Source organism: Glycine soja, chromosome 14 (assembly GCF_004193775.1).
Source record: "Glycine soja cultivar W05 chromosome 14, ASM419377v2, whole genome shotgun sequence".
NCBI classification, from domain to species: Eukaryota; Viridiplantae; Streptophyta; class Magnoliopsida; order Fabales; family Fabaceae; genus Glycine; species Glycine soja.
The window spans coordinates 48592103-48604771 of NC_041015.1; the positions used below are offsets into that span (position 1 = coordinate 48592103).

At 31.8% G+C, this 12669-nt stretch overlaps 2 protein-coding genes across 2 annotated transcripts; one reads left to right on the top strand and one right to left on the bottom strand.

The window, feature by feature from the left end:
• Positions 1–783: 783 nt before the first annotated feature.
• On the bottom strand, positions 784–4609 carry LOC114384168 (serine/threonine-protein phosphatase 7 long form homolog). The gene is made up of 4 exons (XM_028343827.1): positions 3827–4609; positions 3665–3749; positions 3175–3579; positions 784–855 (listed from the first exon to the last, which is right to left on the bottom strand). The coding sequence occupies exons 1-4, from the start codon at positions 4594–4596 to the stop codon at positions 784–786; spliced, it is 1332 nt and encodes a 443-aa protein (XP_028199628.1). The 5' UTR covers positions 4597–4609.
• A 1845-nt stretch (positions 4610–6454) lies between these two features.
• Positions 6455–8545, top strand: LOC114384546 (RING-H2 finger protein ATL63-like). Its single transcript, XM_028344239.1, has one exon. The coding sequence runs from the start codon at positions 7620–7622 to the stop codon at positions 8343–8345; it is 726 nt and encodes a 241-aa protein (XP_028200040.1). The 5' UTR covers positions 6455–7619; the 3' UTR covers positions 8346–8545.
• The last annotated feature ends 4124 nt before the right edge of the window (positions 8546–12669 follow it).

Genomic DNA, 12669 nt, shown 5'->3' on the forward strand with positions numbered 1-12669 from the left:
TGAGTTCTAGAATATTATGAGATGTCACCATTAACAAGAATTTAAAGAAACAGGTTTGGACCAACATCTCGAGCTGAAAATATGGAAAAAGTTGTTGTTCTGACCTGAGAGATAACGGGCTCGGGGTCTCAACATTTGCAGACCAACAAAAGAAAAGCCACAAATAAATATTCCATTTTTATGTAAATTTCTATGATAGTGATACTTCTCAAAAAAGAAAACTTTAAACAGTCATTTAAATTATGTATATGGATCGGCAAATTTACGTAAGGGGGCTTATTTTAAAAACTATTTACGGATTGGGGTTTGTTTTAAAACTAATGACGGAGGGGGTCTGTTCTTGGGTGTAACCCGCCATTGCCAATGGCGGCAAAGGTGGAGAGAGGCTGGTATCGTTACTGGTAGTGGCGATATAGGTGGAGAGAGGCTGGTATCGTTATTGGTAGTGGCGATATAGGTGGAGAGAGAAAGAACAGTGTCGTGTCGCCAATGGGAATGGCGACACCCAAGCTGGCTCGCTGACCGTGATGGCGAGATAGGGCAAGGGCAATCTCGCCGTTAGCATTGGCGAGATGCTCCCTGTTGACTGGTGCCGCTAGCCATTCTGGCGGGATGCATTGCTTTGTATATTTTGTTTGTAAATTGCTTTGTTTTGTTGTTGTAAATTTTGTTTAAATAAAGCAGTTGCATGATACTCAACGTATGAAGTTGCAGATGCTCTTCTTGTTCATGATGAGACTAAACATAAGGTCTGAAATAGGGTTCAAAGCTAGCTGTAGATGTTCACAGGTTGCGCATGCTCTCCTTGTTCATGATGAGACTAAACATAAGGTCTGAAATAGGGCTTATAACTAGCTGGAAATGTTCACAGGTTAGGGGTTCAGAGATGCTACACCATATTCACATGCATACAGTTTAATGGCGTGTAAATTAAGAGATAGCTTCAGCTTTCTTCTTGTAAATTTTGTTTAAATAGAACACTTGCAATGATATTGAATACTTGCAAAATTTCATACTGAAAGAGAGTAAGAAACTGAAGAGAGGAAGAAAGAGGTTCGTTTGAAGTTTGAAATTTGCTGATTGTATAGTAAGTATTTTATATTTATTTAAATAAGTCTTATTTAGTTTTGTTTATTTGTCATGTATAAATTTTTTATTTTGAAGTAATAAAATTTGGAGGTCAAATTGCATTAATTTTGTAAATTAGATTTTTAATTTAGAAATTATTAGCAGTAATTATTTGTAAGCCTTTTTTTAACTGTTTTTGTGAATGAATTTAATTTCCGTATTTGACATATAGAATTGTTTTGGTATTATTTGAAATATAATTTAATTTAAGACAAAAACTAATTAGATGCTATTTCTTAACTATTTTCTGGTTTGTTTAGAGTTAAAAACGAAGTTTCATTTTACTTGTGATAAAATATAGTATAAGTTAACAACAAAAAAATTGTAATTTTAATTATAAAATATAGTATAAGTTAATAAAAAATTTGTAATTTTAATTATGTTCCGTGTAAAAAATTGTAATTTTAATTATGTTCCGTCTAAAATTTTTTTAAGTGTAATCCTTTCATTTATAATCCTTTTATTTTGTGTCTGAAATTTTTGGTAAAGTTGAAGAATTTTTCATAAATTATTTAATTAGATTAATTTTTTTTAGAATAAAGTATGAATGTGTAGTTTAAGTTTAATAGAGCAAGCAAATAAATAGTTTATATTTGTATCATTGACAAATATTTAATTGAAATAATAATTTGATTTGTTAGACTAAAATTTGAAGGTAAAGTTTAAGTGAATTTTTTTTAATTAGAATTTTTTTTTTAAAATTAGTATGACTAATTATTTGTAATCCTCTTTGTTCATGGTTTTTGTGGCTTAGAAGAAATTTGACTTGTGACCCTTCCGGTTATAAATATTATATGTGAGTCTTTAAGTTTTTGAAGGAATTTTTTTTGAATTATTTAATTTGACGTATGAGTAATTTTGTTTTTTTTTTTTGTTAGAATGACGTCTCAATGTTTATTTAAGTTTACTAGAAGAAGCAAATAATTTTTTTTATTTTTATGATTCACAAAATAGTTAATTGAAGTAATAATTGTTTTATTTAGAAACAAATTTTAACACGTGAAGTTTAAGCCAATTTGTAATTAGGTTTTTTACGTTGAAGTAATTTTTTAATAATGTTTACTTATTTTAATTTGTATCCCAAGTTTAAGTTTAAATTTAATTTAGTAGATGCAGCAAGCAGATACACTTATTTATTTTAAAAAGACTGTTGTTATGATTATTTATTTTGAATTTTGTTGATGTAGGTATATCATGAATTCAATTATTACAGTGTTGTATTTCAACGGAAGAGTATTTGAAGACAATGATGGTGTAATATTTGAAGGCAGTAAAAAGGCCATTCAGATTAAACGCGGAATTAGTTTCAATGCTTTGAAAAAAAAAATTGGAGATAAGGTAAAGTTAGAAAATAATGAAATTATTTCTACTATAAGTTGTAGATTTTTAGTTTCAGGAAAATATGTTGCGTTGCAAATTTGTGATGACGAAGATGTTGAAACTATGATCGAAAGTTTTCAACAACAACAACAAATGTCAGTTCTAGAGTTGTACGTAGAAAAGGATGTTGCTGGTGGTTCTATGTTTCATGCTGCAAATTCTGTTACGTCATGTGGACGTAATGTATCTCATTATGAGTCGGAACTGCCAAAAAATATAAGCAATTTACATGTTGATGAAGATGATGATGATGATGATGATGATTATCTTGCATCTAACTCATACGTTGAAGAGTCTTTCGATGAAGATGATAGTGATGATGGAATATCTCATACAGACGATGAAGTCACTGACATCGTTGAACCAGTTTCAATTGTTCACCCAAGCGAAGGTAAATGTTTGTGAAATACAAAATTAGTTGAATACATCTATCTTTTTATGAGAATTGTATTTAATGGTAATTAAATAGGAGTAGTTTGTTGACGTGATTTTATTTTATAAATTATTAGGTGTACCAGAAATTCAAAATCCATTTTGGAATGATGCTAGCCATTATAATAATATCAACTGGAGTCATCCGGACGAGGAGGACATTTGTGGTCTAGACATGCCAACGACTTTTAATGTTGGACAAGAATTATATGTTGGCATGGATTTTGACAGTACCAATGTAGCCGTCTTTGCATTTGCTGGGTCAACAAACATCTTTGTCTTTCGCCTATACCAGACCATGTAGTCTGAGTTAAAACTCAATAGGCCTTCTTGTCGGGGATAAGCGTCGACCCTAAATGCATGGCGATTATTCCACTGATCAATCATTGGGGCGAACAATTGCCCCCAATTTTCGTCATGTTTCCCTTTCAATGTTATGCCATGAATGTTTAAGGGTTGTGAAGGAGACTCTGGAATTGGCTGTTGCATCCCAAATTGTCTCAATACTCTGTCTGGTTGGTGCCACTCAATAACTTGGAAACAAATTAGTGGCACCACCGCGTACCACGCGAGACTTCCGACTAAACAAACGGGAGGCAACAGTGATATTACGGTTGATGGGTACGGCTCCCACACAAACTGCATATAACAACATAGTTATGAACATTTTAGTAAAATAACACATATAATTTTTTATTTTACAAATAGAATAACATCTTCTTACCTCATGACGTTTCATAATATCTAACTTGCGACGAAAAACTCTCACATCATCATTGCCGATATGTTGGTTTCCACGTCGCAGCCACCTACAAAGATTAAAATTTAATATATGCTAAAACCATTTATTCTATTGAAATGAAAGACGCTGCTAAAAATTACTAACCTATGCCCCAGTGGTGTATTTTCTACTTGGGAAGGAGTCCTCTTTGGAGCCAAGGTTGGACATCGTTCCCATGCCCACATTTGTAGTAAGATGCACATACCTCCGATTGATTTAGTTTTATAATCGGTGGCATTGCACATCTCTCTGTATAGAAAACCAAGTACGGCAGCTCCCCATGCATATCTGCCACATTCTTCAAAGTCACGTAAAAATTGAAGGTATCTTAGCGAAACTTTGTTACTGCTTTTATCAACGAACAAGACACCTCCAATGAATCTCAATATCCATGCACGGGCAAACCTTCGTACTTGTTCTTCGTCGTCGTCATTATTTATTTGGGCAAAATGGTGAGCCAGCCAACTTAATTTAACCACACTACCTCTAATTTCATCTTCTTGTGGTCTGACTCCCAATAATTCCTCACATAAATCAGCCCAATCAAGATTTGTTGGACCGATTAATGGTAAACCATCCACACTTATACCTAACAATACAGAGACGTCTTGGAGAGTAATAGTACATTCTCCGCATCTCATATGAAAGGTATGTGTTTCTGGCCTCCATCTTTCAATCAGAGCACTAATTAATGAGGCATTTATTTTTAAGTACCCCATCTTGATAATCCAGGCGAAACCAGATTGTAGAAGAAAAGGAAAAATTTGCTCAGGAATTTGTTCTTCCCCTTGATACGTGGGGACAGCTCGTCTGATATGTAATTTCCTATCTTCTTCCCCATTCCAAACATGTTCTGAAACATGTTTAGGTTGCATCCATAATACATCAGCATCGATGAGACCAGACTTAATGTTAACATGTGATGAAGATGATGATGAAGATGCCATTGCTACTACAAAAAAAAAATATAATACATTATTTGTAGATAATATAAATTAAATTAAACTACACACATTTATAAAAACATTAATAAATATCTAACAATAAATTTGAAAAAAATCAAACTCGCCAATTTTTAATATATTCTATACATAAATTAAAATACAAGTGAACAAAACTTTAAATAAATAATTTTTTTCTACAATTAAAAAAAATAATTGAATAAAATATGGACTAACAAATTATTTATAATACAAACAAATATTGAAATGCAAAAAATTATTTAAAAATATATATACAAAAAATATAATAATGTACAATCTATCATATATTTAATAACATAAATTTTCTAAAACAATTAATATTAACCTACAAACTAAAACTAACAGTGATCATATATATATATATATATAACTAAAAACTAAAAACTAAAAATTATTAACTCAAACAATATTAACTTATTAATTCATTTATTTAAAACTATACTATCTATATATAACATACAAAAATATATAAGACACAAAAATATAACACTAATAAAACAAATTTACGCATCTCTAATATTAGAATTATTTATTTACGTGTAACATGCTTAATATTATAAAAACTAAAAATTTATGTCTACCTAAAATTTATAAATATGTATGCTAATATTAATTTATACATAATATTTCTACCTTATCTAATATTAAGTGTGTGCCTAATATTTCTAAGGCTAATATTAAGTGTGTCGGAACGTTTGGCTGTGGCTTACTAAAATATCATATATATACTACAAACTAACCTTCAAATATATACTACAAACTAATATCAGCATACTTATTTTTATACAAACTAACCTTCAAATATATATTACAAATCTAAAAATATATACTACAAACTAAATAATATTTTTATACTAACTAACCTAACCTACTCTTCAAATATCTGTTACTACATAAAAATTAATAACAAATAACAGCATACTTATTAATTTATTAATAATACTAACTAACCTAACCTTACAATACCTATTAATCTTAATTAACCTAAACTTACAATACTTATCTAGCTAACCTATTATTTTAAAAATATTAACAAACAAAATATATAAATCACTTATCTAGCTAACCTGTTATTTAAGAAAATCACTTACCAGCTAATTAGGAATTATGAACTATGGAAGAAAAAAACTCAGCAAGAGCAAGCACCAACAGCAAGCACCAACAGCAAGCACGCAGAACACTCAACAATGGAGAAAAGAAAGGTAGTAGAAGAAAAGAAATGTGAATCCAAAGTTTACGTTCAACTTATTTTATAGGAAAAAAGCGTATACAATGGTCAAAAGCTCTCTGCATCCCTAAACGCTATGCTGCATCCCTAAACAATGGAGAGCAGAAACAAGCCCTGCAAGCCTGAAAAGTTGGTTCACGTGACATGGCTGTCTCGCCAGCACCCTGGGCGAGTCCCACTGCACTGCCAATCCCGCCAGACCCTCTGGCGGCAAGCCTCTAGCCCTATCTCGCCATTACTATGGGCGAGTCCCACTTCTCACTCCTACGTGGCCTATGTCGCCACTAGCAGGGGCGATACACCCCTCTCTCCTGCTTTGCCGCCACTGGCAATGGCGGGTTGAGCCTTGCCGCCAGTGGCAATGGCGTTTTTCGCCTAAAAACCGACCCCCTCCGTCATTAGTTTTAAAACAAACCCTTATACGTAAATAGTTTTTAAAATAAGCCCCCTTACGTAAATTTGCCTATATGGATCATTAAATTTGTATAAAATGTCAAATTAATTAACTTATCGTAGAGTGATATAATAATAAAATAAAATATTCATTAAAGAAAAAAAAATGAACAGAACATGTGTAATGATTTCCAATTCCAAAAAAACCTGTGAATTATTATCAGTGGTGTATTGCAAGAGGACCTTTTGCAAGCCTATAATACTTTAACCGCTCCAAAAATTGTAAAAGGATCGATCCAATGCTGGAAACATGCAACAAAATATGGTGGAATCTATGCAAAGATCTTCTGCTATCAGCAGTTGACTGGTGGCTGTGGTAGGGTAGTCTAAGAAAGAAAGAAGAAAAAAAAAAGCCCTTTAGTTTAGTGTATGGTTTCATTCACATGGGACCCCTGAACTCTCGTTGATCTCTTTAAAACAGGAATTGAGGTCCCACATATACCCTACCAAACCCAAACAACAGAACACCCCCCTCTAATATTGACAAAGTTCTAATAAATGCGTGAAAGCCCCTAAAAAGATAATGAGTAATGTGAAAGTGAAGAAATTGTGAAGGGATGCCTCCTTTTTCATGATTGACTTAGGCTTGATGCAGTTTAGAAGAACTAAGAATATCTTATTTTATGTCTCGGTCATGAGTCATAAGACTCATAACTCGTAAGTAAAGCCTTTCCCTTAGGATCCTTTCCACCATTGCACCAAATTTAACCAACTAAAACCACAAATAAATAAACAAAAACCTGCCACATGAATCCAATAAAACCCACCTACCCTCAACTGCCGTTGCCTTCACGAGTGCTTCATTTGTGACCCATTTTTCTCTTAACCCTTCACCCCATCCCCATGCATGAGTCCTTGAGTCCCCATTACTCCCTTAGATATAGGCATTTTCCCTTTGACTTCAATTGCACCCCTCAACCTCATCCCACAATGCATGACAAATACATTTATTTACTAGAGCCAGCAACAACAAGCACCCCTAATTTATTATTCTCTTCATTTTCACGTAAACATTTCCACATCAAGTTGCAAAGAAACCACACCAAGTAGAAGAACAAAACAAGATTTTTATTCAACATTTCACAAACCGGATCTTGACTGTTTTGTTGGGTCCCCTCCTCCCAAAATCTCATTTTAAGTTCAAAGTTCAAACCTTTTCCGCAAAAATAATAAACCCTTTTCCCCATTCAAGCAAACCACACTGACTTCACTTTCATTACTTCATCCCCCTCAAATGCCGACTCAAACCGAGTCACCCAGCAACTCACTGAGTCAACTCGCTGAGAACATGTTCTCCGACAACAACCGCAACATCATGCTCGCAGCAATTATTTTCTTGCTCCTAGTTATCCTCTTCGTCCTCCTACTCCATGTGTACGCCAAATGGTTCTTATTCCAGGTACAATCACGTTCCCAGACTCGGCGGCGGCGAACTCCGGTGACCGTCTCCGGCGTTCTGGAACCTTCCCATTTCCACAGCATCAACATAGAAGCCTCACCCACGTGCTCCAAAGGCCTTGATTCGGCCACACTTTCGGCGATTCCCTTGTTTGTGCAAGGACCAGAGAAAACAGAGGAAACGGAGGAATTGGAATGTGTCATTTGCTTGAGCGTTATTGAGGAGGGTGAGATAGGAAGGAGATTGCCGAAGTGTGGCCACGCTTTTCACATGGAGTGCATTGATATGTGGTTGAGTTTACATTGCAATTGTCCAATTTGTAGAGCTCCTATTGTTGTTAGTGGCGATTCTCATTTGGGTTCTGTTGATGGTGATAGTGATGGTGTGGTTGAGATTGGGGTTGTTACACCGGGTTATGAGATTAGTGGGAGTGAACATGGTGGGGTTAGTGGTTCTGTTCCTGAAGCTTCTTCATCTTTGTTGGGTTTCTCTCTGAAGAGATTGCTGAGTAAGGTTTTTCTGTCACCTGATCATGTAACTGAATTAGATGGTTCACATTGATATGTGAACTTTTCTCAAATGTTTACATTTACACACTTTTTTTTGGTTGGCTATGATATGTTTCTTCTATATGTGAAATTGTTTGGTTTCTTTTGGAGATGTCTAGTTTCTTTCTTTTTGTTTTCCTTTCAAATCACTGGGAGAGTTAAATTATACTCCCAAATTCATAGAAAAATATGCAAGAGCAAGTTTCATTGGTCTCTTGACAAGTTTTAATGATTATCAAAAAAGCAATGTTCAATTTCCTTTTACTTTGCCAATCTCTTACCCAATGTAATGTGTCTAATATTAATTTTCACATGTAACATTTTTATTTTGTTACTGAAGCAAATTATATATTAAATGAAAAAAGAGAAACTATAAACACACAAGTGATAGTAGAGACTCCGGGAAAGTACTAATTTATTAAGTCACCACTCTCAATTGGGATGTGTTTCTACTATTGAAGTAAGTGTTAGCTAAGAAGAGTTAAGAGCATTGAAGATTTCTTCTCAAGTGCTTAAGTGTAAGAAACCATTTATTTTTAGAAGAAATCCCCCAAACCAATAGTCCTCATATTCATATATACCAAAAGAAAAGACAAAAAGAGAGTACTTGTTTGGCTGCAAGTGTTGCGTTGGTTACCCATGTGTTACAATTGATAACACTTTCTAACCGTAATTGATTGTTCTGACTTTTGATGTCCAAGCTTGTGTTGTGTTGTTTCAATCATGTATGTGGATAGGAAGAAAACGGATGGGATAGCACAGGGAAAGGACAAAATTTTATCAATGTACATGTTTGTAGTAGGTTTACTGCTCAATATTTTTTTGAAGCTCTTGAGTTGTGTATCTGATCAGAGTCAGAGTCCGGTTCTGTAAATGGGGAGGTCAGAACAAACTGCTACAAGTGAGGCCATGTATAGTGACGTTTGCTTTGCAGTATTTAATGGACTTTGGCCATAGCTTAGCTTAGACAATGCTGCAGACTAAAAGACTACAGAACCTTTATATTATATGAATTATGTTATTTATACAATAATTTACAGGTTTAAATACTTTTTCGTAAAACATAATTTAGTGTTTTTATTATTTTTGTTCTTATAATTTTTTTTCTTTTTATTTTTGTTCTTGTAAAATGGGTGTGTTTTATTTTTCTTCCTTAAAGTATTTTGAACAATAAAAAAATATTGTCTAAAATATTTTAAGGATAAAAAATAAAATAAATATGTTTTCCAAATGAATAAAATGAAAAAACTCTAAATTAAAAAAATAAAAAATATATTTAAATCTAATTTATATAAAATGATTTTTTTATCTATTTATATTGTATTATTTATTATATTCTATACTTTTCTCTTTTTCTCTATCATTATTATAAATTTTGTTGTTTAATTTATTATACAAATAACATCATTTGTATTATATCCAAAAATGAAAATATTATTTTTTATGAAATTCAAAAATGTGCTAAGGCGAATTGAAGGGAGCACACCCCACTATATTATATCCAAAAAAGAAAATAAAGATCACAAGACAAAGACTAAAATTCATGTACAATTCTTTGATCTTAAAAACTCCTCTTAAATAAAAAAAGAGGAGGGAATCTCACCAAACTAAAAGTGTAAAACTATCATGAGAAGTAAGTTTATCTGCACAAAAATTATCCTCACAGTAAACATGGGAAAGAGTAAAGGACATTGAGTGAGCCATATTTATACAATTCAGTCATCTATTTCTCAGTTTACAATGAATCACATTTGAAGTCTTGAAAGCTTTAATAACAAGCATGGAGTCACGCTCAATCCAATGCTTCGTCCATCCTCTCACAACGACGGTCTCAATAGTTATCATAACCCCCACTAACTCAGCATGAAGAGCAAAAGAATTCCCCAAGTTATTATAGAAACCACCTAAAAAAATAGCTCTATAATTCCTAAAAATGTCCCCACAACCAGCTAGTCCAGGGGCACCCTTGGCAGCCCCATCAGATAATTGATAAAACTTTTTTTTTTATTAAAACTCAAGCATTACAAATCACAGTATAAAAACATTAATTTTATGTTTTAACATATATTTTTTACTTTTAATTCTTTAACAAGTAAGTTTAACATTTGTCTTACACTATACATGTTATGAAACATGGAATTCATGGATAAAGAAGTAGAGAGAAAAATATATCAACAATGTATTGCTTGAATGAGAGAAAAGTACAATATGATTATGTGAGTAAAGTGAGATTACAGGCTTATATAGCCAACTAATTTCCTACATCTCTAATAACATTAGTTTTTTTTTTTTATGCTTTCTCTAATAACATTAGTTTGGATTAACATCTCAACATGCATTTACAGAAAAAAATAAGAAAGTAAAATAAATTATTTTTTAATAAACTTAAGTTAACTTATGTGCATTAATTTTTTAAAAGTTCTCTCATTAAAAAATTTCAAAAGTTTAATTGTGTAATTTAATTTTAACTAACGAGTTTAATATTTTATCTCTATTTTTTCTTTTACATGTATTTACTGAATTATCCAAATTAAGCTAAAACTATTCTTAAGTTACTTGGGTGAAGGTGACAAACAGTCTTTAAGTAATACAGCAAAAAAAAATGTCTTAAGTAGTAGAAAATAAAAAAAAATTGAATTCTAAGAGAACTTTTTTTTAGAAAGGTCACATAATGTTTGTATTGCCACAGCCAATAGTTTCGTAGACAATTTAAAATTTTAAATAGATCATACTTGTAATTATACCATTGTATGGTATATTCAATAGTTGAATATGTTTGCATTCACCCAAAAAAAAAAAGTTGAATATGTTTGAAAATGAATAAACAATATAATTTCACCTTATCACCTTATCAAGTACTAATTAATTTGATTAACAATTAAGTCAATAAGTCAAGATTTTGTCATTGGCCTGTACTCACAGATGTTTTTTTTTCTTTGCTGTGCCCACTCCTTTCTGTTGTCAATTATATATGATATCTCTATATTTTAATTTTTAATATTTAGATGCATTGCATTGCGACAACCCCTTCCCCTCTTCTTATGCTTCTCCCTTTGATAGTATGACCTCGTGAGCATGTCACGCTCGAAAGTAGCTATCTATAGCAAACAGTGAGGGTGGTACACCTCATCAAATCAGTATCCATCTCTATTACTATTTTTCAGATAGATGTTAAATTCAGCTATAAATTTGCAATAACAAAAAAAAAATCAGCTATAAATTGATTCGGTCAAGTATTAGTTACTATTAATATGTTAGTATTAGTTTGAAATCTATTAGTTTGTAAGTAGTTATTATTGATTTGTTAGTAAATGTTGGTTACTTGTATAGAATAAGATCTAGAGTATCAATTAATGAAGAAAAATCTGATGCTTTAGATTCTTTGAATGTGTTTGACCCAATTTCTCAGATATTTTTTCTCTATTTTTAAGAGAGAGAAAACTAGATCAAACTTAATTCTAAGAAAAACTTAAAAATCAGTAAAAAAAATTATAAACAAAAGTCCAAAATGGAGCTTATTTAGTGGGTTAATTAAATACCTTTTTACTTTAAAAGACAAAAGGAAACTTAAAAAATTTGGGTGAAATACTAGTGCTTAAGATTAGAGTATTTTCATATTTGAATTCGTCATTAGATATATGAAACTTGTATCGAGTAAACACTAAAAAAAATTACAATAAATTTCATTCATACCAATTTTAAAGTCCGAAGAATGTGATGCATCATTTGAATGTGCAGCATTCTTAGATTAATGGATACACTAGGGTCAAAACATTCTTTAACATGTTATTCATTGGTTTGGTTGATATTTTTTTTGGTGTACATTGTTTTGTTTAATATAAACATGAAGCATTGGTTTGGTTCCCTGTAAGTATATATATGCCATATTCTTTGTTCTTTCACTTCTTTGTCTCCCCATGTGTAAGCAATACTTTTATGGTTTTTTTTATTTTTGTAAATTGAAGTAAGCACATATAAGTTGTGTAATTATGTTCAAAATCTGTGTTTGATTAAAATGCTTCGGTTGAATTCTCTAAATCTTGTCAAGATAGGAAAGAGAAATATTAACAATATTCTCTCTTATTTTCTATTTTAATCATATATTGACTGAAATTTATTAAAAGACATCAATTTTGATGAATCACACTTATCATTTAATAATTCTGTTATCTGATTTAGACATAGACAATTAGCATTATAGAGAGAGAAAGATAAAAAATAAAGAAAAATAATTCAAGATTTAAATAAATAAAAAATATGGGAATACTACGTAAATGGTACATGAAACTAATCTAACTTTCTCTACGTACACTCCACAAAAGGAGGGGACAGAGCAG